This window comes from Numida meleagris, chromosome Z (genome assembly GCF_002078875.1).
Source record: "Numida meleagris isolate 19003 breed g44 Domestic line chromosome Z, NumMel1.0, whole genome shotgun sequence".
Classification (NCBI taxonomy): domain Eukaryota; kingdom Metazoa; phylum Chordata; class Aves; order Galliformes; family Numididae; genus Numida; species Numida meleagris.
In genome coordinates, this window is record NC_034438.1 from 17077335 (window position 1) to 17104396 (window position 27062).

Here is a 27062-nt window from a genome sequence, read left to right on the forward strand (position 1 = left end):
GACAGTTCATCAGCCAGCCAAGTGCAAAAGATGACACCTAACCTTGTATTTGTAGAAACAGCTTTATAGTTGGCTATTTCCTTTAAAGGAACTGACTTCTAACAGCTTCTAAAGGCCCAGGCTGAAAGAGGCCAACAGTGGCAGTCCTGAGGACTCTGAGGAGTGCCTTGATCACCAACCTCACCTCTGGGGAAGCTGCTTAGAGAAAGCACAGAACAGCAGATGCCTGACAGGGCTGCTGTCCCTGAGACGAGGAATGCGCAGAACAAAGCCCAGCCACTTCTTTGTCAAAGAGAGACAGCAAAACGCTAAGAGATTTCTGATCCAATCTTAAATGGGGAAATTAAACTATACTTCAGCTATCTTCTACACTATGTAGAGCACCTTGCAGAGAAAATGTTTAAGTCATTTCACAAGTTATCTACCAGGTCTTAGCCAAGCTTCTGTGTAATTTACAGGTGCAGTGTTACACTGCTCACTTAAACCCTGACAAACAAACAAGCACACAGTTAATAGGAAGTTTTGCAGCTTCCCACACAGCTCCCTGCCACCTCCAGCAGGTGTCCCAGCTGGTCACTGCACGTGCAGGCCTGAGCCAGGGGTTGGTAGAAAATCCAAGTCAGTCAAAACACCTCTGCTCTTCCTGCCCATCGAAGAGTAATAATGTGCACTAGGGTAACTGGGTTTACCACAGAAATACCACGAGGGAGGCAATAAAGCAATCTCATGCACAAGTGAAACTCCAAAACTGCTTGATTATTTGCATGCACAGCATTAAGAAATGCACTGCAGAGTGGTAAGAAAACACATGTCAAGTGTTCTCTGTAGCTCTTGGTTTACATTTGACTATCAGTAGCTTTCAAGCTATTCAAAAATAGCTACTGCTGAGCTATTTCAAGCACTACCAATAGCTTCATTTCAGAGAAACTGGAAAGAACTCCACAAAGATGAACTTCGTAAGAGTTTTCAGTTCAGCTCTTCAGTATAAAACTGACATCTTCACATGTTTTAAAAAAAATAGTAAGATTGCAGTTTTGATAGACAACCTTCCTCTACGTTAGTACTTCTTAACTCTCCTCCAGTTAAGATCTCTGTATAGAACTCTGCTGTGAAAGCCAACGTGACAAGAACTTGGAAGAGTTCTGTCTTTCAGACAGACATGTCTGAGCCACAACAACCAAGTACTCTTAAAGTGCCAATAATGAACTCCTGGATCCTATGCCAATATTTTATCCACCACCATTTAGGTTATTTGCTGTTGTCCATAAGACCTTCTCCTGTAACTCCTGAGGGCAACACACTGCCAGCTGAAGGAATTCAGAAGGCTACTGAATGAGAGAAAGAATAAATCCAATTTCTTACATTCATTTTTGAATTGCTATTTTAAATACGTTGCTGCCTACAGGCATTCTTGGTTTTAGACAAAAAAGCACAGCGTAACAATTAGAATACCTTGTTCAAGGTTGAAGGTTACAAAAATTCAAGTACATTCTCATCAGACACAGATTAAATAAGCTGTACATGACTAAAACCTTAGTCCTTAGCACATGAAGTATTGCCAAAAATGCAACTGGGACAAAATATTGATCCAATTTGTACATTGTGCAATCCCAGTGAAAGTTCTTTGGCAATACTGCTGTCCCTGGACTTAACAAAAATTGTTAAAAATCTTAACGCTTTTCCATTGTTTCAGTTAAAATATTTTGAAAAAGTTTCATGACCATTCCTCAGCACACAAATACCTTCCCAAAGCCAGCAGAACATCCTGTCTACTGAACCAGCCAAGCTGCTTCACAGCCCAGGCCTCCCTGTGAGCATACTGCAAGTGCTGGCTTGCCATGAGCCAGGACTTACCAATAAAAAAACAATTAAGAAATAAAAGTAATTTTTAAAAAAGTCAGCATTTACTAGTCACAAGAACACCCAAGTATTAGAATATTTGCAGATAACATCCCACAGGCGATCCTGAAAAACTCTACTTCTGGCTAATGAAGGAGGGGGCAAATTATCCCTGTAGGAATGCTCACGAAATCTGAAATGCAAATTCAGATGGTTTCATAGGATATTGTTCCCACATCATGAAATAATGTTGGTAAGTGTAACGTTTTGTTTCAATTCTTTCAAGACTAGCAAGTCTGAAGTCAAAAGAACAGATCTGCAATCTATGCCTTTTACTCAGTGTCTACCTCAACCAGTTACTTACAACATGAGGAACAAAGCTTCATTTAATCAGGAGAAAGCAAACAACTATTACCACTTGGGCTATTATTACTACCAAGATAGAAGAGCACCTTAAGAAGTAACATTAAACCAATTTCACATATCAATTGATATCTAAACCATACTTCGTTTCTGTTGTGTACAGTGCAGCTCACTATCTCATAAAGGTCTTAAAACAAGATAGCTTAAGGGCTGGTTAGCTTTCCTGAAGTTTAGTTTTGCCACAGGTCTATGTATTATATGATAAAGATGAAATTAAAAATAGTTGTACTTCCTAAAAATGATTGCCACAGAAATGATTATAATTGTCACTACAGTCTGCTATTGTAAGCCTACATTTTTAAAGATTACTTGGAAAAGTAATCAAAGCATGAGCAATCCTTGCAGGAAAGTAAGGACAGTGAATACTGAACCATTCAATACATTTACCCAGGATTTCTAATGACAGATAAGCAAGTCTAAGAAAGAACACCTTGTTGGTTTTGACATTTCCAACAGTTTAATTCTGGTCTATTCCTTTTTGTGCATACAGGACAACTTAGTTCAGAGAATACAACCTGTCTGAAGGCAGCATTTATTGAATCATCTCAACTAAACAGTGAACCTCGCAGTATGTAAACTAAACTGCTGTCCCCTTTATTCAAGGCTTCTGTAAGAAAACATAGTACAGTTTGAGGACAAGACATTTCTAACAAGGCCAGCTGCATTACCTACTGGAGCTTTACAGTGCCATAAGTTTGCTAAACTCTTTATAACGAACACAGAAGTATAGAAGGACATTAGGAAAGTTTTCCCAAAAGAGAAACATACTTTAGGATAAAAGTATCACAAAACCACCCCTCAGCTCTCTCCAAGTACTAGAGATTTTGATTTGTCATGGTAGCTACCACGTTTTATAGCTCCCAATTAGAGTAACTACCTATAATCAGCACACAAATACAATTGTTAACTTTTTTCATTTAAACAGTTTAACAATTCTAAGCTACCCTTAAAGGTTTGGTTGTTTCTGGAGATTCTAGCAGTTATACATCTGTTTAGGGGTTAGCAGAAAATGGAGCATACTATGCTACAAGTAAAAGGAACATTGTTTTACACTCACTTGCAAGAAGCGTCTTTTAGTAATCAGTTCTGCTTGACAGTATTTTGTAAAGCACATTATTTAAGAAACAAATTATGTAACTTTGGAAATTAGTGAAACAGCTGATGTCATGTCTCCATGTAGTCTGTTTGTATGGACAACACAATGTGTAGAAGTGTTATGCAAAGTGCACTTCTCTACAAGAGTCTGACAGGGAAGTGAACAGCCCCAGTGAAGAAGGATACTAGGAAAGAGCTAAATAAGCACAGTACAATAAAGTATTGACTAGTAAGAAACTAAAAGGAAGCTTTAGAAATGACCAAAAAAAGGGATAGACCCATATCTAAGAAACAAGAATGTTTTGTGGTGCCACATAAAAGTGGTAGAGATTTGAATAAGGAAAACTTCCTAGCGTAAGTATTGAATTATGGAATGATTCAATAACAAAAAAACAGGAGACCCAATAAAACATATCTACTCCCACATCAACACAAAACCAAACACTCATTAAACTAGCGGGCAAATCATTTCTATCCTCAAGTTCTTCAGACTCTCCACATCTGACTCAAAGCTTCTCCTGACATTTGTGTTACACATTTCATTGATCTGGAGTGGAATAAAATGTCCAAGAGAGCTGCAGGTCAGCACATCAACTTCAAATAAGTCAGACAACTCTGCACACTTGGTAGGGAAATATTCCTAGAATTTTAATGCACTACGACTTGGTTTAATAAGGTGATAGGCCTAAACATAAGCTGAAATGTCATATTCTTTAAAAACACTCAGTTCTGCGTTCAGCGATCAACATGTTCTCACAGCACCCACTCTCTTCAAGGGTTACAGACTTGTGCAAAAAAAAAAATTCCAAGGACATCAGCAGGGGCTGAAATCTTCAAGTACTTGGCACTCCATTGCAGAGAAACGAACAGTCAATTTAATGCATAAGCAAGTCATCTATTTAACAATATCCAAGCCTACTTAGAAGTCAGAAATTCACTTTCAAAAGACAGTATTATTCACAATTTCACTGCTTTCTCCCTTCACTGCTACTAGTTAAACCCAGGCTGAAGTAAAATGCCGTATGCTCTGAGAGGGAAGATTTGCCAGAATCTGTCTTGCTCAGTAAGCCTCACTTTGGCAGTTTTACTGACAAATGCACTTCTAAGTGAAACTTCTACTAACTGTCTTTCACAATCATATCTGAGACAAGAATGCAGAGCCACTCAGCTCCACTTTAAGTGATGGCAGATAATAAGCAAACTTTGCCAATACAGACAAAGCATGCCAAGAGACTAAGCGTGCAAAAGAAAAGAATGTGTAATCAACTGTCTTCACAAAAAGCAGAATGTAATCACACTCCTACCTCACACAAATGAAAGTTTCCTGCTTATCTTAATAACTATCCCCTGTATCCTGAGCTGCATCAAAAGAAGTGTGGCCAGCAGGCTGAGGGACGTGATCCTGCCCCTCTGCTCTGCACTTGTGAGGCCTCACCTGGAGTACTGCGTCCAGATATGGAGTCACAGAATCACAGAATTGCTCAGGTTGGAAAGGACCTTCAAGATCATCAAGTCCAACCGCAACCTAACCATACTACCCTAACTCTAACAACCCACCACTAAATCATGTCCCTGAGCACCGCATCCAAACAGTTTTTAAACACATTTGAGGATGGTGGCTCAACCACCTCCCTGGAGAGCCTATTCCAGTGCTTAACAAACCCTTCTGTTAAGAAGTTTTTCCTGATATCCAACCTAAACCTCTCCTGGCACAACTTGAGGCCATTTCCCCTTGTCCTGTCACCTGTCACCACTGAGAAGAGACCAACCTCGCTCTCACTGCAATCACCTTTCAGGTATTTGAAGAGAGCAATGAGATCTCCCCTCAGCCTCCTCTACAGGAGAGACATGGACCTGTTGGAGCACATCCAGAGGAAGGCTACAGAAGTGATCCACAGAACAGAACACCTCTCCAATGGGGATGAGCTGAGAGAGATGGGGCTGTTCAGCCTGGAGAAGAGGCTGTGAGGTGACCTGATAGCAGCCTTCCAGTACCTAAAGGAGAGCTACAAGAAAGAAGGAGCCAGATTCTTTAGAAGGGTCTGTGGTGACAGAACAAGGGGAAAAAAAATCTTTTACAGTGACGGTGGTGAGGCACTGGAGCAGGTTATCCAGAGATGTGGTTGATGCCCCATTCCTGGAGACTTTCAAGGCAAGGCTGGATCAAGCCCTGGGCAACCTGACCTAGCTGTGAATGTCCCTGTTCATTGCAAGGGAATTGGACTATATGATTTTTAAAGGTCCCTTCCAACTCTAAGGATTCTATGATTCTAACAAGAACAAAAACCAGAAATAGCAGGTTCTAGGAAGAAATAAGCAAGTTTTGTTGTGGATTTTTTTTTCTAATTTGCAATTACTTCCCCCCCCCCTTCTCCATCATTCTTTTACAACAGGCCTTGTAAATACTGCAAGAAGCAAGGGAAGAAAGTAAACTTTTCCTGATGTCAGGATCAGCATACAGTGGTTTAACTTCACTGAGTGTCAGATGGCTTGTCTTCACTGCTAGGCTGAGCAGGCTCTTAAACCTCTGCAAGCAGAGTCCACTGGGTTTCCCTTACCCCACACACAGAAACAGGCAGATATCATGCAAAATTGTTTTGCTACATTTGACAGAAAGATTGCACGTTAGCAGGATGATCTATTTGGGCAACATCTAGTTATCTGGCTGTTCTGCATTTGTCACCGCATCTTGTACACGCAGTTACTAGAAGAGTAAACTTCATTGTGAGATAACCAGTAGGGGGAAGAAAACAGATTAGTCTACTGCTTTTTCTTTTCAAATGAGCATGAGTTCATGGCTGTCTTGGATTTACAAATATTCCTTCTTCAGAGATCCATTCATGGAGCAAGAAGTTACTAAAACTGATATTCTTACCATGTGCATGCTTGCGAGTTTTGAAGATAGTATTACCAAGTCCAACCTACCAACATTTTGGAACAGCATTCCACACTCACACTGCAGAACCACCACATAGTAAGTCCTCTTCTGTTAGGTTTCACTGTGTCACTCAGTTTAACTCAACACACAAGAAGAGTGCTTTACTTTCCCCTATGCCTCTAGTTAGCATCCTCCAAAAAAAAAAAAAAAAAAAGAAAGAAAAAAAAGGAACTTGTTTACTTCTTTAACAGTAATAGAGGAAAAGTAAGAGTGAAAGCATCAGTAAGTGAGACTCAAACCAACATTTCTAAAGGCTGGATTGCTCTCACACTCAGATTACAGACTTCTGTTCATTCAGTTAGTCTTGCCTGCACAGGTTATCCACATATTTTCCTGAATCACAAGAGTGTTATCATTTTACACTAAGGAAATGGGGGGGGGGGGGGAAGAGCAATCCCTGTTAAAGTTTGATTAATGCTCTCCTTTAAACTGAGAGCTCTGGAAACTAAATGCATTGAAAGTGTGCAGAAGCTTCCCTTCCCACGTTTTGTAATTCTCAACAACTAAGAGTCAGAGCAGCAAGAAAAGAGTCAGCAGCTCCTGCAGTACTGCTTGAGCATTTTAGCAATATTTAGTTACATGCATCTGAAGCTGTATCTTAAAGAAGTCCTTTCCTTCCTACTGACTTCAACTTAAGCTCTGCAAGTCAATGAATTTCTGCCAGGCATAAGATGCCTCTACCTGCACCAATTTCAGGATGTGCTGAACACAAACTAGAAATTTTGATGACTAATGAACTTAACTGTGATAATAAGCAACTGAACTAGCAGATAAAACTTCTTAGGTTTTTTTCTGGCTGACATTTGTGAATTCTTAAGCTTGAAATGCATTTAATATGTTTAACAAACCAGTTCAGTTGCACAGGAAGTGCAGTATTGTAGCTTACATGACTAGACCAATAGATAGGAAGTAATCCCCTTAAGGCTAAAACATAGGCTCTGTTCCAGTGAATCACCGTGTAGCAAAAATCACTGTATGCCCAGTTCAAATCATAATGCTAAAACCAGTAAGAACAGCTCTTTCTGAAAATTAAGCGGTAAGAGTTGTACTTTCAGTTTTGATAGTGAATGTTACCCATCACCATGTAGAAGGGCCATGGTCCCATTAGGACAAAGAAAAAGGAAGATCAGACACTTGATCCAGACTGCAGAATGGCTTCTCAGTTGCTTATTGCCAGTTCATCTTTCATATAAGTTCTCCCCATCACCAGTTAATTTATATAGCAGAGGTAGCTTGTTATCTACTTTAAGTACAGGACCACTTCATAATTCACTGTAGCCCAGAAGCAGCTTCCAGAATTTAAGAGGTTCATTCACTACCATATTTCAGCTTTTTCCTTCCATGCAAACCTCTCACAAGCATCAAGTGTGGGTGCCCTGACTTTAGGTTCCATTTCTCAGGATTATTTGAATAGGACTGGAAGTGTTCCCAAATTAACCATGTTACATCTTGACTAACAGCAGTGACAAAAGGGAGAAGCTGAATCACTTGATTAATAGTGAAAAAGTATCTGGCATTCCATTCATCCCCTCTACAGCTTTGGTATCCAAGCTTCTTAAGAACTTTTTGGCATGCATCAGAAGTAAGAGCTACTGATTAGATTCTGATGAAAATTACTGAACATTTAAGCTTCAGCACAGTGTAACAGCTCATATGTTAAAAGCTCTGTTAACAGAAGTAATCAGAATGCCACACACAACATACCAGTAGAGCTCTAGCAAACATGTAGTTAACAAGTTTGTACAAACTTTAGAGACATTTCTGATTCATTATGTTATTACAAACTGATTGGATAAGTAAACTTTAGTTATGCTTGAATGATTAAGCATGGTTTGATTTGACAAAGCTTTCCAGTTTCCAAACAAAGCTTTTACAAAGTATTCCACTATGAGGTTATTTTAGTACAAAGTAATGCTTCATCTTAGAAATACCCTCCATATGAAGAAAGAGAGAGCACAAAGAACAATTGTTTACTAAAGACAGATTAATTTGAAGCAAGCGTCCAGTCTTCTGGGGTAGGCTTAAAGAAACCCACAGCAAACCAGTTGCAAAGGATATCTAATGAAACCGGGGGGGGGGAAGCATTACTCATTTGCATTTTAATGAGTATTGTCTAATTTTTACTTTAAAAAAGTTTTGAAGGTGTTTTCATCATGTAGAAGAAACAACGTAAGAGTTTCCAACTTTATTTTGAAGTTCAACTAAACTTTGAAGCAGGTTAGCCCCATGCCAGCTGTCTGACATGGGTACTTAGCTCCTGGGAACTGCTCTGTGCAATTTAACTGCACTCGCTGGCATGCATATGCACCACACCACCTGTGAAAGAGCTCAAACAGCCAGCTCTAAACAAAGAGAAAGTAAAATTCCTGGCGTATGATTAGTCAAGGGCACCACCTTGGCAATTGTGCTGAAATAAATCATAAAGGTCAAAGCAGTCGGCTCTAATTTCCTAAAGACCTCTTTGAAGATTACATTTTGAGTTCGCAGTAGCAGACTACACAGCTTATTCCAAGAGCATGCAGCAATATATCAACAGGAATAGGGAGCTGTTTTTTCCACACTTCTGAGTTCTGATATAAATCTATACATTAGCAGCACAATCATAGTTCTGAACATTAACAGCTATGCTATCGGTTACTACTAATGGAACTAAATGACAGACTGAAACTAGATTTTCAACCCTCCAATGGTAAGTGGAACTTTAAAGAAAGTGTTTCTTACACACAGACATCCCTGCTAGTCTGCTTCTGAGGCAAACACAGTTCAGATTGTACAGACTGCCTCTAAAGTGGCTTGCGTTGTGCAACATAGTTTAGTACCTACCACCTAAGGTTCAAAGGTTTTAGTTGTGTGTATACGTTTAGTGAGCAGACGAATAAACCAGCAAGGACAACTTCTTGGACTTGCCTACTCATCAGGTTCTCCTGGCCCTGCAAACCCAGGACTCTGAACTTTAAAGTTCCAACTTACCACCACACTCAGATATCACTTTTCAGACTATTTTCCCCTGACAAAACTATTTAGAAGTTAGTAGTTACAACGCTAGGAGAAATCTGCACTGCTTGTCTCAAATGTAATAAGCACCACATCCAAAAAAATCTTGGGAGTAAACACAGGAAGCCAGAGCAAGTAGACCAAGAGCATTTTTGCACACACCCAGGATGATTACGTGGGGGTGGGGGGAAAATACTCCACACTGTGCAAGAAGATGTGCAGATGGGAACTAGTTTAACCAGTCAAAGCAAGAGAATAAACCAACCAACTGTACTGCACACTGCGACCAAGTTTAGCATAGCTACAAGAGGTTGGCATTTGCAGTTTAAATTAACTTGCAGGTGTTCGGTATATCTTTTAAATACTCATGCCAGTGCTGCCTCCCTCTCTCTGTATTCAACCATCCTGTTAAGGGACAGCATGGATTTCATGAAAAATTATTAAAAAGTTATTTGTTTCAATTTGAAGTTTCCTAAAAAAATTCATGGAAGCTCTGAAAAACTAAAGCACATGCTCAGAATTGAAGTGTGTCCCATGCTGGATATTAACTCTAAGAAAAATGCAAGAGTCTTAACAGTAAAGTCCTTTTAATATGTTCTATACAACAAAAATATGGCAACGATTATGCAGAATCAGTAGATGCTTAAATATAACCACCATCTGCACCCATCTGCAAATCACCTGCAGTATCTTCTCTTTACTAAGAAGCAGAGGTTATGAAAGATATTGTATTATGCACATGCATAATACATTCACTGGCTTACTTTGGAGCCTGCAATCACAGCTTAAATTTTGTTTAAAGGGCTAGTCTGTCAAGAATATTTAGAATTACATTCTCATGTCCTTCTATGCAATGAAGCTGAATGACTATATGTTTATATATACAAAAAATGTGTAAATACATTAAAGTTAAAAAACATGAACCCAGAAGTTACCCAGATTTGAAATTCAGTCCAGACTTTTCAGATGCAATCCACATGGACAATAAATCCCATTACAAAGGGACACATCTGGCAATTATGAAATCCAGTTTGGAACAGATTTAATATACAAACAAGACAAAACCCCTTATACCCTATGTTTCTGTAAGAGACCAGAAGCAAGTCAACAGTACTTAAATAGCAGAAGTTTTAGTAAACAAGACTAGGACACCTCCAAATCTACACCTTAACCAAAAGCTCAATAAAAGAATAAAAGCTAACAGATCAAGGAGTTCAAAAAACTACACTATGTGTTGACCGTTCTCTTTTACAATGCACCATGAGGTGCAGCTGGAGATACATAAATGGAAAAGCAAAGTCATTAGAGCATCTCAAAGAGGAAGCGTGCTTTGACATTTGGAGGCCGATGATCCAGCCTTTCCCAGGGCTCAGGAAATACAGAAAACTGTTAAGTATTCTTTTCAGGCTTAATAAACAATTTAATGTTATGCACAAAACATAAATTAAGATATCTCAGCACCCACTTGTCATACTGGGCATAGGAACCCAGATGCATCATATCCAGAAGGGCTTCTTATGGAACGCCAGCAGCCTCAAGGTCTGCTGGAAAGGCAGTGTGGCAGGTACAAGAAATTCAACAGCTTTTTTTTTTTTTTTGACACTTCTGTTGGACAGGCCACACGGGAAAGGTGCTTTGCTGACTCTTATTCAGCAAGTATACTGAACTTGTTGGACACATCAGTAGCACTGGATGCAGTGACCATGTGATGCTAGGATTTCAGGGACAAAATCATCACAGCATAAAGACCTTCTACCCCTCTGTACAAGGAAACAAATAGGAATAGCAAAAGATCGTCTTGATTCAACAAGCACCATCTGACTGAGTTCAGGCAAAAAAAGCACGAGAGGTAGAAATGGACTACCTATCAAGGACAAGTATTGATGCATCACACAAGCATGCTGCAAAGGAATTAGAATGGCCAAGGCTGGAGCTGAAATGTCTACTCCATTCAACAGTAAAAGAAATTCAATGAAAGTAGCAGATGACAAGGATTCACACAACTTTACAAAGACAGAACTCTACAGAATATTATGAATGGTAGAAGACTTCAGTTTTTAAAAAAGCCAGCATATTTGTTTTCTGGAGGGTTTCGGTACTTAAGTGAGATGTCACAAAAAGTAACACTGCCATTCACAGTAACAACCACACCAAAATACAGTACTAGAAATACAAAACTGCATTACCTTCATAACCCAGCCGCCAGCTGTTCTCCATAGTTCTGGAGTACCTGAATTGATTCTTAAGCTTCTATACATTAAATTGATTGGTCCCAGTTAATGCACTTTTGAGACTTGTGACCACTCACAACAATCCAATTGACTACATTGAACACGTGAGAAAGTTAGAACAAACATCAGTTTTAACAGTTAGGAGCCCATTACTTTCAAATATTTTAAGAAGTTTGATGCTACAATAGCAACACTGTTTCACAATCCTTATCAAGTTTTGAGTTAAAAGCTTTTTTTTTTTTTTATCTCTACATTGTTTCAGGGAGTGTTTTTTAAAAAACAGAAAATTTAAGGTAAGTAGGTATACTTTCTAATTCTAAAGTTCTAGGGAGGTGCCATTTGTACCACGTGTACAAATGTAAATAGAATTTACATTTCTTTCCTCCATAAGGCTGTTAAGTGTCCCTGTGACATTACCCTTTGACATTATTCAGGAGACAATGAGTAGTAATACTGCACACTTCACACTACATCATTTATTCTTAACACTCTGTGGATAAAGTTCAAATAGTATCAGTTTCAGTAAAGCCTTTTGTAAATGTCAGGTGTGGTGTGTTGTTTGGGCTACCAAATTTGTAACACGATAAACATAAGTGACAGCATAATCCTCAATGAAATACTAAAAATACTTTTAAGCTGTACATAGCAGCTACTACATTGTTTAGGATCTAAAAATTATTCACAATTCTTCAGTACCTTAAGTTTGTTCTTTTCTGTTTGCATGTTTGTGCATCTTGATTCTGAGTTTATGGTGAATTTTTAACGTTCTTTCAATAAATAGATAAAAGTGGAAATAAAAGCCCAAAGCTTTTTTCTTTCTACTATGCTCTCACGTTCTAAAGAGAATTGACAGAAGCTTTATTTAAGCTATACTTACTGTCTTTGGGATTGGACTTCACAAGCAAGAAGAAAGCTTAAGACAAGGTCTGAGTTTGTATATACTGTTAACAACTGATCTTTTCCAGGTTCTGACTAGTCTGGTCAAATTTGTTTCAAGAGTTTCAGATACTGCTACCTAAGGGTTACCAATGCACTTCAACTTAGAGAGTGATCAGAACAGAACTAGCGACTCCTAGCCAACAACATAAGCCAGGAGTAGCAGTTAACGTCTTCACACAAGGTATCAGTACAGTCTGAAAATACAAGTTGAAGGCCACCATCTTGAAGCTGCCAAGTACAATACATTTAAGCATAATGACATCAACAGCTTTTGAAGTTTCTTTTACCCCCAGCATAAGCCTCAAAATCTTTTGTTAGGGTTCAACATACTCATTAAAAAAGGTGGGTTTTTTTTGTTGGTTGGTTGTTTTGGTTTGGGTTTTTTTTTTTTTGAGAATGTTGAAGACTCATCCTGTAATTCATATACTATAAGAAAACAGAAGCTCTTTGTGACCTACTTCATAACTACACTAGACGTTCAAGCTTACAAACTAACTTTGGACAAGTGAAACCAGAAAATACAGTAAAGTATACTTAAGAGAGGAACAGCAGAATATTTATTTACAGATCCTGCTGGTGAGTATCTGTGGTTTCTACTAACTCCTTCCAATACATGAACATTAACTAACAAGATGCATGAGCAACCTGCCACAGAGCAGTTAAGAGGAGTATGCCTTGCAACTAACAAAGAATGGAGAAGTCTTAATGCGTCCTTTCTGAATCCTTTATGCCTACTCCTTTTTTTAGAAATTCAGGTAAATTGCCAGTCAACTCAAAGCCTGGTAAAAAATAAGCTGTAGCACACCAGAAGATAAGGAAAGAACTGAACAAGAAAGGAAGTTCATATTTTTACATAAATCATTCACTCTAAATTTTTTTGAAGTACTTCACAACAGCTTCTGTATCAAAACTAACTTAAATGCCAGAGAATGCCTGAAGAAAGGGTTCTCCTACAAACAGGTATAAAGAAACACTAGTTGCTAATACCAATACTCCTTAATTTAAGAATTTTTAATTTAAATGGTTATTTCCATGCATATTTTAGAGATCTGCAAGTACTCTATACTTTCATGTAATACATGTCAACTTCCATATGCAGCTTTCAACAAGATATGAATGATATTTACATCTGTATAATAACCACATCTCTAGTTATTGTGATCCTCAGCTTAGTTTAACTAACAGTATTACTAGAAGTGCAAGTCTGCCTCAAAAGCTGTCAAGGAGAAGCTTAAGCTACCTAATGCTGAAGACTGTTTCAGAGTAAAACAAGATATTGAATTCAAGAATTAGCATAATCAAGTTTAGGTTAGACTGTAAAAACTTCATTTGAGCTAACTAAAATCCACTGCCACCTTAACCAGTGTAGACAACCAAGCAGAAGTCCACTGCATTATCTTCATGCTAAAACATAAATATGTGCACAAATATATTTCAGTGTATCCTTCCTCAAGACCCCCTGTAATACAGCTGGCTTCCAGAAGTTGCACTACCATTTCAAGCACATCTGATGTTTGCAACAAAGCATGCAGTGATGCTTTCCCAAATCACTAAGCTTCCAACCAGCTTGGGAGATGAGAAGAGAGAAACTATGTATGTTGTATTATTCTGTTAAGTATACTATAGATTTTTACTGTGGAAGTGGTTAAAATTAAAAAAGAAATAATAAATAAAGTTTAGATTTGTCTTTGAGCATCAGTCTCTGAAAATAGAACCCAACTTATATTACTACCCAGGAAATGTGTTCAGTTCAGAACCTGTCATTTTGTATATAATGAATTCAACATCCCAAGACGTTACCAAGTCAAGAAAGAAGTCTCAAAACCAAGTCTACAAGGTCAGTCAGACTCACCTTCCTTCATTGATTTTTGCTTTGTCTCCTTGGCAAGGGAAGTTCTCAATATAACCCAGACTGCAGTTGATTCGTGTCCAGTCAGGCTGGCACACCGCAAGGAAGTGAGGACGCAGTCTGCCTATGGCATACTTGGCAATGTCCGTCAATGACTGGCTAGCAGCTGCTCCAAAAATGAAGGTTCCAATGGCTTTGTAAATAGTGGCTACATAGTTATTTCTGACAAATGAGTTTGAGTGCAAATGGTTATAAAAGACAGAGAGAGTCTCTCCTAAGATTATCTGAAAGAGAAAGAAGGACAACAGTTAATCACTTTAAAAAAATACTGTTGTTAATTATCAAGCATATTGTTTCAGATTTTAAAAAAAAAGAGTGTTTCCTAGGAGTTGATAGTTATCATTTCTAAAACTTTAACACACATCATTATTTAAAATAAATCAACTTTTTGCCCTACTGCGCATCATGTTGCACTTTATAAGAGTAAGTTACATGGGTAAGCTGATTTTCAGAATATTTATTAAAACAAAGCTTTCTCTGAGTAACATTCATCCGTACTATTTGACATAGACCTGATGAAAAGGATTTTCTTCCGTTTTACATTCTATCCTATACTGGCTTTTCATTAGTTGAGTTTATGCTAAACAGAATTTTTGTCTTGTCAGTTTCTTTTCATGTTTTGTTTTTTGGTGAAGCCAGGGTCCGAATTTAATTTCCACACGGGAAAAACCAGTTATTTAAACAAAGTAACCTCCTAGTCCTCAAGAAAATTTTATCTTTAGGGGAGAAAAATCTCATGAGTAAGGAAAGATAGGTATTACGAAGGCTTTCAATGGATTTTTCATCTTGCACATTCAAGGTATATGCATCATGAATGTATTAAGTGTTGATATGAAAGGAGATTTTTTCCTGTAACTTCTACCTTTGGCAGAAAGCATGTTTTTCTTAGAATAGGTATATAAATCTTCAGCCACACTGCTGACATTACTACTTCATCCAGAGAGGCTGGATATGAGTCAGCCAGCCCTATTTGATATAGAAAGGCTCTCCTACAGGAGTAGATTATATGTATGTATATAAAGCAATTTTCAAAAATCCTAACGATTAAATGATAGCTCCATCTGTAAGTTATGAGTGACACATCCATGGTACCAGAAAGGCAGAGTCTGCGTGAACTAAGCTGTTCAAAAGGCATTGACACCTGAGCAAACAAAGTGGCTGTCAGAAGCTCTGCACATGTAAAGCAGGCAGACGAGTTGATCAGGGTATGACACTAACAATTTTTTGCATTCTGCACCCTACCAGAACATGGACTGAAGCAGAGAAACATCAAAACAAGGAGTAAAGCTCAACTGCATTTCAAGCACAGAAGTCAGTATGCTCTTATAAAGAATCTACCAATCCCAGAGAATACCCTCTTAATGAAGTTAACCGAAACAAAGTATCACAGCCACAACGAATACCTTTACAAGAACATGTCTGAAAAGCTTAAAGAAAGTCAGTCACCTCAGTTGAGGTGAGGAAAAGTGATGTCACTACAGCTACTTCACTGGACTCACAATACATAAAAGCACTGAGGATAAGACACTAACATTTGCTTTTAAGCATCTGACTTGATGATTTTCTGGCAAGACTGCTTTCATTTCACCACTAAAATACCCCTAATGTTCTGAAGGTATCTTCATTAGCCAAGTGTATATACAGACTCATATGGAGATTGGATAAAATCAAAGGTAACACATTCATTAAAAATTACTAGTTTCACTTAAGCCTTTTTCTGACTCAGGCCCTCAGCTACAAGTGGCTGGTAGGAAAGTACATTGCTCTATTCTTCTGTTCTTTCTTAATTCTGTTTTAACCACTGCTGAAATGAAATAAATTAGATGGACCTCAGCTGTGCCCAAGTATGGATGCTCTTATAAAGTACTGACTACCAGCGTGAGCACAGAGAGAAAGAAATAGTCCTACCTTAAAAGGCAAGATCTTCCAGCACAGACCTCTTGCCAATTAACTGAGCGGACAACAGGGAAAAAAAAGTTTCTGCTGTATTTCTTTAAGTTCCTGAACCATAGGCTTCCCTCTGCACCCCTGCCCCCCCCGAAAACAACAAGACAAGCCAGTTCTGGTTCCCAGCCCTCACATTTCTACAGATAAGGAAAAAAATTCCACCCAGGAGCACACAAGCTACATGTTGACATGTTGGAACCTAGATAAAAATCCCTGTCCACAGTATTTATACAGGAGTCAGACTGCCATAGTATCCCCTGACTGTAACCTATTAGCCCAGAGAAGCAGTTAAAGCAGGAAAAGAAGCAGCTAAAGGTAAAGCAGAATATTGGCTTTAATTTCTGAAATATACTTGGATAAATTATTATACACCTAAAGACCTTATCTGGCATGAAAGTTTCAGTTCTGCTTATATTGTAGTGTGATCAACTCTGATGACAATCAGCACAAGGATACGATGAGCTGGGTATAAAAGCTTTCTGATAGACCAGGACTGCAATGCTGAAACCTCAGCTGAAGAGCCACTGTGTGAATTTAAATGCAGTCACACAAGATACAAAACATGAAATGTTTAACTGATGAGGTCTAACTTCACCCTTGACTGATGACACATTCATGCTACTCTGTGCATCAACACTGATACTTTTCTCTTACACTTCCAGGAGCCCTTACACTCAACTCAGCAGATAGTTAAATGCTATTTTCAATCAGGTTAAGGAATTCCAGTAGCTTATACAATTCAGACAAGAGATTGTAGGTGGCAAAAGACAGCGCAGTAAGTGGGACCTCCCTTTTTGTCAATAAGGAGCTATTAGGTTGGCTCACCTGGCAGTGTACAATTAAATCTTAAGAGACAGAGTTAAAATATGCTTGAATCAGTTCAACTGAGATAGGAGCTGCAGTCAAAGAGGGAGATCCTAAACTGCCTCACCCTCCGCAGTGGACACTAGCAATTGCGTGGGGACTATTTCCAGTTCACTGCTCCAATATGAAAGAGGAAGGAAGGAGAAAACAACCTTATTTTCAACAGGAACTCAGTTGAATCAGATGAGGTACAGAATGAAAGCAAACCCTAGCATTAACTCAAACATAACTGGACTCTGTGTGAAGGTGCAAGTTCAGGAAAAATTTCCCTGGCTATTCATTCCTTTTATTCTAAGGTTATGTTTGTGGTAAGTTCTGACTCAAGTCAGAATGTTGAGGGCTTTTATTATTATTAGTTTATTCAAGAAGTTTGTACTTGTGTTATATTTCCACATATAGAAGAATTTCCAGTGACCGTGTAGCAAATAGGAAAGTTGACTAATATGCTGTGCTATATTATCTTCTGAAAAGTGCAGTTCCCAAAACAGAAATGCTTGAGACAGTCATTTAATGCACATTTGTCTTATTCTCAATCAATAAAAAACTAATTTTCCAAATCTCAAACTATAGAATTAAGTCACTTAAAAAAAAAAACTGCTGTCATCATCGTTCTACCATGTTCTTTTTCTGTTCTCCAATTCTATTTATTTGTCTTCAAATAGCAGAAAGTTTCTCAAATTATCTTTTTTAGAACACCATTACTGCTGCTTTCACCCCTAGTCTAAGGGCATTATTTTGAAGCTGAGAAATCCTACAGAATAGTTTTAGAGATCTGTATTAACAGATTCCCCCTCCTTCCCACCCCCATTGAAATCAAATGCAATGAACAAAAAAAGTTTAACTTACAACAATTATACTGAAAGGAACAATTATTCCTGCTAACAACTTATAAGAAATGGTGTCCTCTTTGTATGGATACCGGATGGATTCATCACTACAGAAAACTCCTCTCTGGAAGGGGATACGTCTTGAATTGAGAATTGCAAAAGGCAAGCCAGCTAGCAAAAAGGAAAAAAATACATTACAAAAGCAACATTTAATCGCCAGTGATTATTACACCCCCACGTATGCAAAGTGAAGCACATAAAGAGGAAGAGGCATGCAGCAATTCAGAAGGTAATGCACTTTGCCCAGTGACTGCTTTCTTGTCTTTGCAGCTCCCAAGGAAGGCTGCTGAATCATATACACAAGTATAAGGAAGGAGGATAGAATTTCTTTCACCTTCACATTTGTGGTACATCACACAGCATGAAAGCATTCTGAAACCATGAATGAGTAAACAGTTCAGTGACAACCACTGAGTTACTCAGTTTGCTGCTACTGCCACAATTATCCACTATTCATTTATACTGAAGTGAGCAACAGTTGTCCCTTTACGTTTTCTCTGGCCAGATTTAGAAATTAGGAGAGCAGAAACTGCACTACATAAAAGCATAAAATGGGTGCTCCTCAGGGAGTGCGAGAGCAGAGGGAATTTTTAGGAAGAGGGGAAGGGTTGACTACTTGTGCATGCATGAAGCCTCCTCGCTTCACACACACACTGGATAGGTACAAGGAACAATGTGGTCACTGCACATGCCCAGCAGCCTCAGGCTTGGAGATTTTATTCCTATCTTCCACAAAATAAGTTTCTGACTCATCCTAAGCACAAGAAGAAGATGAAATGGCTTGTAGCTCAGGAGACCTGCAACACTAACTAAAACTGGTCACTTGAAAGCAAAGTGTACAAGAAGCTCAAAATAGAGTAAAAATTCCCACAAACAAGTAGAGTCACATTTTTTAAGCCTGATCCTCCAGACTTGACACACACAGACTCTGCAGGCACTGCCTGTATAGGGATGAGTAACCTCAGAAAGAAGAGATCGTGTGGAAAAAAAGAAGCAGGAGGCTACCAAGAACATTCAACAAAACAGTCTTTTTTAAAAAACTTAGGGATGTACAGCCTAGTGACATTAAGTGCTTAAGAGCACTTGCTCAGAATTCAGTAGTACCACATACAAAATGCATACCAGCTTAGAGTTAAAGAAGTCATTTGCATGGGGAAAGCATTCCTTATCTACCAATCTACCATCCTTATCACAAGGATGAAAAACAGCCTCCTTGCTGCCTGCCAGAAGGACGCTGTTGTAGTCACATTTGCCCTGACAGAGGTTCTGAGGAGACACAGTCCAGGTCTTCTTTTCCATATACACACCAACCACCCCCAAGTAAGCATCTACAAACTAAAGTAAATACAGAAAGAACAATAACAACAACAAAAAAGCAGGAAAAAAAAAAGGATGGATAAAAAACCATAGCAATCAAGGAGCAAGAGTTGAGTGGTACGAGGTGCTGGGGCACACCAATTTACATAGTCAGGTTTTACAATAATAAAAAGACTTAGGATCCTTTTCAAAATCCTTTCTCTCTTTAATCTCCACCAACAAAGTCCTCCGAACTAAGGCTGACTCCTGGGCCAGGCACAGATGAGGAGTACTTCAGTTACACTAGTGATTTGCTTCAGATCTTGCTCTTTACATCATGTTGAAGTGTCTGTTGTAAATAACAGCTTCACTTTAAAACCAGAAGAATAAACAACAAGCTAATGACTCCTAAGATGAAAACTTCCTTGAAGTGATCCCTGATGAGTGTGATGCAGCACCGGCCATAGATCAGTAGTTCAGAGCTCCTGGTAGTGCCCAGCTGGGATACTTGGGCACATCACGATCAATCAAACATGTCCTGTATTGCTACAATTACAGAAGTCAATAGCACGCAGAACTTCCTGCTACTTCCACGGAAGAGAAAACCTGCCACTGTGAAGAGGAGTTATTTCCAGTTCCATGCCAGAGAAACTATGATTGACCTAGTGCTGGAAGCCATCCAGGCACACCAGTGGAGCAGAAAAAGGGCAGGAGCACAGGCTAAGAGCTGAGCCAAGCCAAAGTCTCCCCAGAACACTGAACCATTCAGACACCTGCCAGCAGAGAGCCCTGAGAGCTCACCTGCGATGTTCGGTGCAAATACAGCCTTTCTATCAGTGGGGAAAAAAAAAAGCTGTCCATTCATCCTAATAATAATAAGGACAAAATGAATTTGGAAGACACCACAGCCCAGCCCTCATTTCTGCCCTCCCTGTGCTGGTGTTATGACAGCACACCTGTACATCATCAGCTGTTTGGTAATTAGCTACATTGTGTGGCACGAGTGAACCTGCTGCTTGTCAACATGACTAAGAATGAGGGAATGAAAATTTTGTTTTTGCTCTGCACACATACTAACACAAAGATTTAACATTTCTTTAAATCTAAAAAGAAGTGAAGATTTAAAGAAAAGCCTTATTTTCATACTGAGTGATTTTTACAGATTTACTCTTTTAGATTAGATTCCATTGCATAAAGCAGTTGCTTACAAAATTGAGTTCAGCCTAAAAACACAGATCTCAGAATGGCCTAGGGACTTCTGGGTCTGTGTGGTCCAACTCCTACTCAGAAAGTGCACCCAGAGCATGGTGCCCAGGTCCATGTCTGGATGGCTATCAAAACCTAACATCTCCATTCTTCTAGTCAGGTGTTGTCACTGGCATCAGGTCACCAGCTATGCATTACTCTTTTTAAAGATATGCTTTATGAGAAATAGCATCAAGGTGACTTACTCCTCATTTCCTCCTATCCCTGCCTCACTGTTAGAGTTTTTTATCAGCGTGAAGAAGGCAAGATTCCAGAGAGCATGGGTTATATTTGTTTCGTTATGTTTTGAAAATGCATTCTTCCTTGCAAAGAAAAGGTGTCTGAAACATGTGCTCACTCACTCAATACAGACTAATTACTGCATAATCTCAGTAATTGCTTGCAGCATCATCCTATATCAAGGTAACATAAACCAAATAGTTAAGTGAACAACTCAAAGTTTGTGTTTGTTTTGCTTTTTAAGCAAGTAGGAACCAACTAAATTAAGTTGAAATGTCTCCTCTTTCATAGCTCAGGTTCTGAGCGGACTACTGAAAAACCAGTTTTAGGTATGAATCTACAGAATGAATTGCTCCAAAGAGCTTTGAGGAAGCTCTTCTACAGCTGAAGATCACTAAGTATTTGCAAAAACTCCTTAATTAGGAGTCACACAAAAGTCTCCATTTCCAAAAGTCATAATCAGTAAAATTTAGGTAGGACAGCACGATTTCATTAAAGACAGTCATAAATAACAAATACAAACAGCAATTACAAGTATTCACAGTGAGGTGAATATCCCGAAACAGCCTTTTAGTCAGAATTTAATAAGCAAAAATACAAGAACTTCAGTTGATAAGACTAAGTATTTCTTAAAGTTGCATCACATGCTTCTCTTGTCCAATACAGTCTGACTCATCCAATCTAATGGATTAGATTTCCACTCAAGCTGTTGCAATTTCTGACTGATTGTATTTCCACTTTTCTGTGAATATCCTGTAGAAGTCTCTTTTCATGTTCCTAATCTTAATCAGGTTCCTGCATCTATGCATGAGCACTGGATAGCTACGGTCTTTCTCTAGAGAAAGGCAACAAAATTAAAGGATTTGTCTCAGTGGACTGAGAAAAAGAATAAAGACAGCAAAGACACCACCACTTCGATCCTATAATCTAATGTCAACTTCATTAGTATAGCTATAAACTAGAAAAGACCTAATCTTCCTATGAAAAAGATTCCATAAGTACTTTTTTGAGATTAAGTCTCCTTACACCAGAAATTCAAATCAGAAAGTGCAAGTTGAACACTTCCCCTGCATATTTTAAGAGATTCACTGCAAGTTGTCAGCAAAACATCCATAGTATTCATCTGTACAACACCAGAATTCCCGTCTGGAAACATGTGCTTTGTGACAACTTGATTAAAACTTTACAGCAGAGAATCACTCCATACAATCGCTCACATTCTGTGGGAGCTGTTAAAGGTATCACACAGCTCTTTGTGGATGAAATTAGACTTTCACTTCTTCTGGTAAGAAGACAATTCTACTTTCCATTTCTTAAAGGGAACATTATGGCTAAGGAAGGCATCTAGCAAGAAGCAGAATTATGCCATTAATGCTTGGGTCATCAAGATCAACTGCAATATTTTGTTATTCAACTTCATCCAGAAGAAAAGTGTAAAAAACTCAACTCTCTGCACAAGTAATTTTCTGCTTAAGGCAGAAGAGCAGATGTGATCAGGTGAGCCAGAGGATGAAAGACAGACTATCCAAATAACCATTTGCTTTTCATAATGCAGCTATCTTTTCCTTTTGCTTCAACTTTTTACCACAAGTTCTTCTTTCTGTTTTGTGAGGGGACAGAGCTGAGGTTAAATACAACTTAAGAACAAACGTCCTGTCCAACTCTGATATCAGGACAAAGATTGCACAGAAGTGCAATTTATCAGCTTTTCCTTGCTTAGGATTAGATGCTATTATTGGTGTGAATTTCTTTATAAGACAGATCCCATCACAAAGTCTTATTGCCAGGATAAGATTTTGACTAGATGTAGACAATCAGAGCTACTTCCAATACGCTTTTGTGAGTTAGCTCTGTTCTTGCTGAAGATGATCACTAACATACTACTTCCAAAAACATAAGTTGCCTTGGAATCAGGTCTCAAGCCTCCAATGAGACTGTCCAGTACAACAAATCAGTCTGAATGTCTGATTCTCCTGTTCCCTGCCTGATCAGCTTTCCTCCTTCCATTTGACTAATGACAAGCTTGAAACTAGAAAGCATTCAGTTGGAATCCACCCAAAATTCAGTGACAAAAACCTAGGTCTTACGCTCTGTAGCTGAACATTTCACCTTAGCTCTCAAGTTTTCAGTGGGCATAAAGGTTACTCTTCATCTCTTGCAAAAAGCCAAAGAACTGCCTACAGACAATTCCAGAATTCATTCTACAACCCTATTCTCTTTGCCTTCCCAGTTCCAGCAATTAAATACAATTTAAATATCCCTCGCTTTGACAGAGTCTCAGCAGTTTCAGAGGCAGATTCTTTTTCAGAAAAAGTTTGTAATTTACTTTTATCCTATAACAATTTCCACTACTTTATGAAAATGATGTTTTACAAGGAGTTCATTGACTCCAGACCTCTAGCACCACAAACATTACCCAAGCTATCTACTAGGCATCAGTTAGACTTCTTGCATTAGTAGAACAGCATTTAAGAGAACAGGAAAAGGGAATCCAAAACCAGGACTATGACAGTCAGTTAGGTTACTGTGTTATCTAAACACAGCAGTAGTATACACAGCAATTGCCTTTTTCTTCACTAGATTCCAGAAAAATCTGTCTTTCTTTAAGGTTTATAAAACACTCAGATTGAAGAAAAAAAAATGATCTGGATAAGTTTGTTGTTGTTGCAGAATGAGGAATACTTGAAATTTTTCCTCCCTCTCCCTACAGCAGAGGCCTTTTGGAAGTGATAGTTACAATTATGTATTCCAACTCTTTGCACAGAGGCAACAAAATTTTACTGTGAGAATCCTACAAGTATAACAGAAGCCAAATGGTATCAGAACAGAATAATCCCTGATAAGTCTTATTAAAATTTATAATTTCAGATACTTTGTCAATTGAAGTTGCAGTAGTAGTCCACACCAACTCCTGGAAGCTTACAGTTACATAAATTTGCCATAAGGTTAGGAGTCCCTCAACCATTTAGAGAGAAAATAAGAAAAAAAAAATAGAAAAGACACTCTTAACTGACCTTCTAGTACAGAAATAACTCCTTCAAATATGAAAATGGAGCTTAAAGAAAAAATAATCAAGCAATTCAACGCATAATCTAAAGAGGCACTTCAGTTACTTAAAAAGTTCAAAACTGCCTCAGAATGCTATTGCTAGTTCACCTCTACACATTAATTTAGATACACATGAATGCTTGCGAAAAAGAACTTATTGCAAACTGAAAAGCTGCAGACTATTTTCCTCAAAGATGGAACTGAATACTACTGATAACAATTATATCACACTTGCGTGAGAAAGTGAATGCAAGCTTTAATAAACAAGCATTTAAAGTAAAAATCTGAGTAATAAAGCATAGATTTCTGAGTTGTTTTAAATGACTATTCCATCTTTTAACCAGTTCAACATAGACTTTTCACAGAATCACAGAATGTCAGGGAGCTCAAAAGATCTTAGTCCTGTTCCCCTGCCAGAGCAGGAACACCTGGATTAGGTCACACAGGAACGCATCCAGGTGGGTTTTGAATGTCACCAGAGAAAGAGACCCCACAGCCTCTGTGGGCAGCCTAACTTTTCTCCTGATTAACTGGACAATCAAATTTCTCAGAAGACTAGCAACAATTATGACTCTCTAACATGGCTTGGTCAGCCACTGCAGACAGACAAGATAGAACTAGCCTGAACTTCTAAGTAGCTAGATTTTGGTTCTCTAAATCAGTTCAAACCTTACTAAAACTTATACACAAGCAGGCTTAAAATACTGTTAAGAAACCCACTACAGAGTTAAAATCGTTCTTTGTAAAAAAAAAAAAAAAAAAAAAATCAGGTGGTCTTCAAAAGACTAAGCTTCTTTTCTGCAAGCCTCTGGATTTTCAGCTTCTGTATCCTGTTTCAAAGGGTTTAAGGAGTCATCACACTTTTTAAAACATAAACCACCATGTTCAAATTCAACTAATTTCAGTGGAAGTATAAGGAAGCAACACTCATTAATTACAGATTTGTGCACTCCACTGAAGCGGAAATCTTGTCACCGCAAACATTTAGACTAACTCATTGTGAACAAAAGACAGATTATTTATCTTGTAGAATTTTGGAATTCTGTAATATTTTTCTCCCCAAAGATAATGAACTAGGCTCACTAATGCAGCAAATCCTCACTCCATTTTTTGTTGTTGTTCCTGAAGCAAATAAGATTAGAGTTACTAGCAGTTAGAGATTAGTACCAGATTTTCTGTAGACAGAAGTAGCTAACTGCATCTTTCACATTCTTATGGCTGTTTATAAATAAGATCCCATATATACAGGATTTCACCTTTATAACCTCTCTGTTGGCTTCAACTCAGTAAAATCGCAGTGCCGTGATCTTGGAAGGTATTCATTTTACTCCCATCACCAATTCTCCCTATATATTAGCTACTTACAGATAAAATGGGCAGGGTGAACCCCACTGTGTAGAGGACAGTGGATGTGATGGTACTGTCATGGAACGGATACTTGATGCTGTCATCATTACAGAAAAAGCCTCTCTGATACGGTTTTATTTTGGCCAAGTTTAGAACACCAAGGGGTAAGCCAGCTGTTGGGGGAAGGAAAAACAAAAACAACAGAAACAAAAAAACAATACATGTGGTTAAATCAAAAACCATTTTTAAACATGCATGGAAGAAGATACCAAACATGCAAAACTCAAATTTCCCAGGCCACAGTAAATGATCATGCAACATACGTATTTACCTTTTTTTTTTTTTTAATAGAAATTTATTGTATATTTAAGTTTGCTTCAGAAAGATTCTGATATTACCCACCAGATGCAGAAGTTTAGTATAGAGTTCAAAGTCCTTTCATCAGAAAGGAGAGCTCTCACACACGGAGCCAAGATTATCCTTAAGAACAGTATTCGCCACTCACCTGACCAGCCAGCTATCGAGGGCAGGCTGCCTTCTATATGCCCTTTTATGCTCTCTCCTTCACCACCAACCCATGACATTGGCTTGTATCTGAATTACCAGCCCTGTTCTACAAGCTAATCTAGCCAATATTTACAGGAAACTAGGAAAAAAGATACACACAGTTTATGGGTTGTTTTTTTTGTTTGTTTGTTTTTTGTTTTTTTCTTTTGAGGAGGGTAGTTAAAGATTCCGTGCAAGTATGTTTCATGCAGGTATGTTTCATGCAGGTAAGGAGAACAAGAAAACTTCACAGACACCGGCAGGAAACAGGGACACTTAGGACTGGCAAGAGATCTTTAGTTTTAAAAGTTGCCTTTACACAGCTTTCATATACTTCAGAAGATTTCTGCATGCAAATAACACTAAGTTAACATGAAAATAGAAACTGTGGACCAAATGACAGCTCTTTGAACTTATACCACCCAACATATCAACATATTTCCTCTTTTCAAAGCTCCCTGCCACTACACTGGCAGTCACGGCCAAAATAAGCCATCAGTGGCTTCTGAAATATATGTTTGCTGAGGCCCTGTTCCTGTCAAAGTGAGAATCAACTTCAGAATAGACATTTGCAGGAGCAATGAGCTTGGACAATCCTAGTTTGCCATTTTATTTCCTCATTCCTCCTTGATCAAGATTCTCAGCCCTTTGAGAGGAAGGAAGCCATGCTGAAGAACTCAAAGTTCACTCAGGACCAAAAGAGGCTGCTCTGTGTTAGCATGTCTGGAGCCAGTTTTGAGGTGTCCAAGGCCATGGCATGATTACACAAATGTTAAGTCAGAGTCCAAGTTTCCTGTTTTCATCTCTGGCACTCCATACCCAGGGTCAGGATGGGGGGGTTGGCAGGACTGTACAAAATAGGCAATAGCATTATCTTCTCAAACAGGTTACCAAAATACTACCACGGAGGTCATGTATGGAAACAATCACATCCTCATGTTTTCTTTAAATGGTAGCTGGTGCTCTTCAAAAGGTGACTACTTAAGGCACAAATACCTCTTTTTTCCCCAAGAAAAACTGCTACAACACCAAGAGGTTTCGAGGTTTTGAGGTTCCTTCCTTCTCCCCACCCCCCTCCTCCCCTCAATACCTGTCCATGACATTTCCAGCTCAATTTTTTTTTTTTTTTTTAAGCCAGCATTGCCTGCTTTTTACAAAAAGATTTTGTTGTGTTTTGCTTGGGTTTTCTTTCAGGGTGCTTGAGTTTAGGTTCATTAGAACAGGCTATTTCATTTTGCCAGCTGCCAAAATACGTTCTCCAAGTGTTCTAGTCA

The 27062-nt window shown here is 38.5% G+C and overlaps 1 protein-coding gene across 2 annotated transcripts in view; it reads right to left on the minus strand.

The window, feature by feature from the left end:
* The window catches only part of PLPP1 (phospholipid phosphatase 1), a 55662-nt gene that overhangs the window by 15745 nt on the left and 12855 nt on the right, over positions 1–27062 (minus strand). Inside the window, exons 2-3 of one of the 2 annotated variants that reach the window (XM_021379590.1) lie at positions 18026–18177; positions 14312–14592 (exon numbers count right to left, since the gene is read on the minus strand). In XM_021379590.1, the coding sequence (XP_021235265.1) occupies positions 14312–14592; positions 18026–18177 (433 nt within the window). Of the gene's footprint in view, positions 1–14311; positions 14593–18025; positions 18178–25260; positions 25416–27062 lie in introns of both variants that reach the window. The other variant, XM_021379589.1, reaches the window with a different exon arrangement.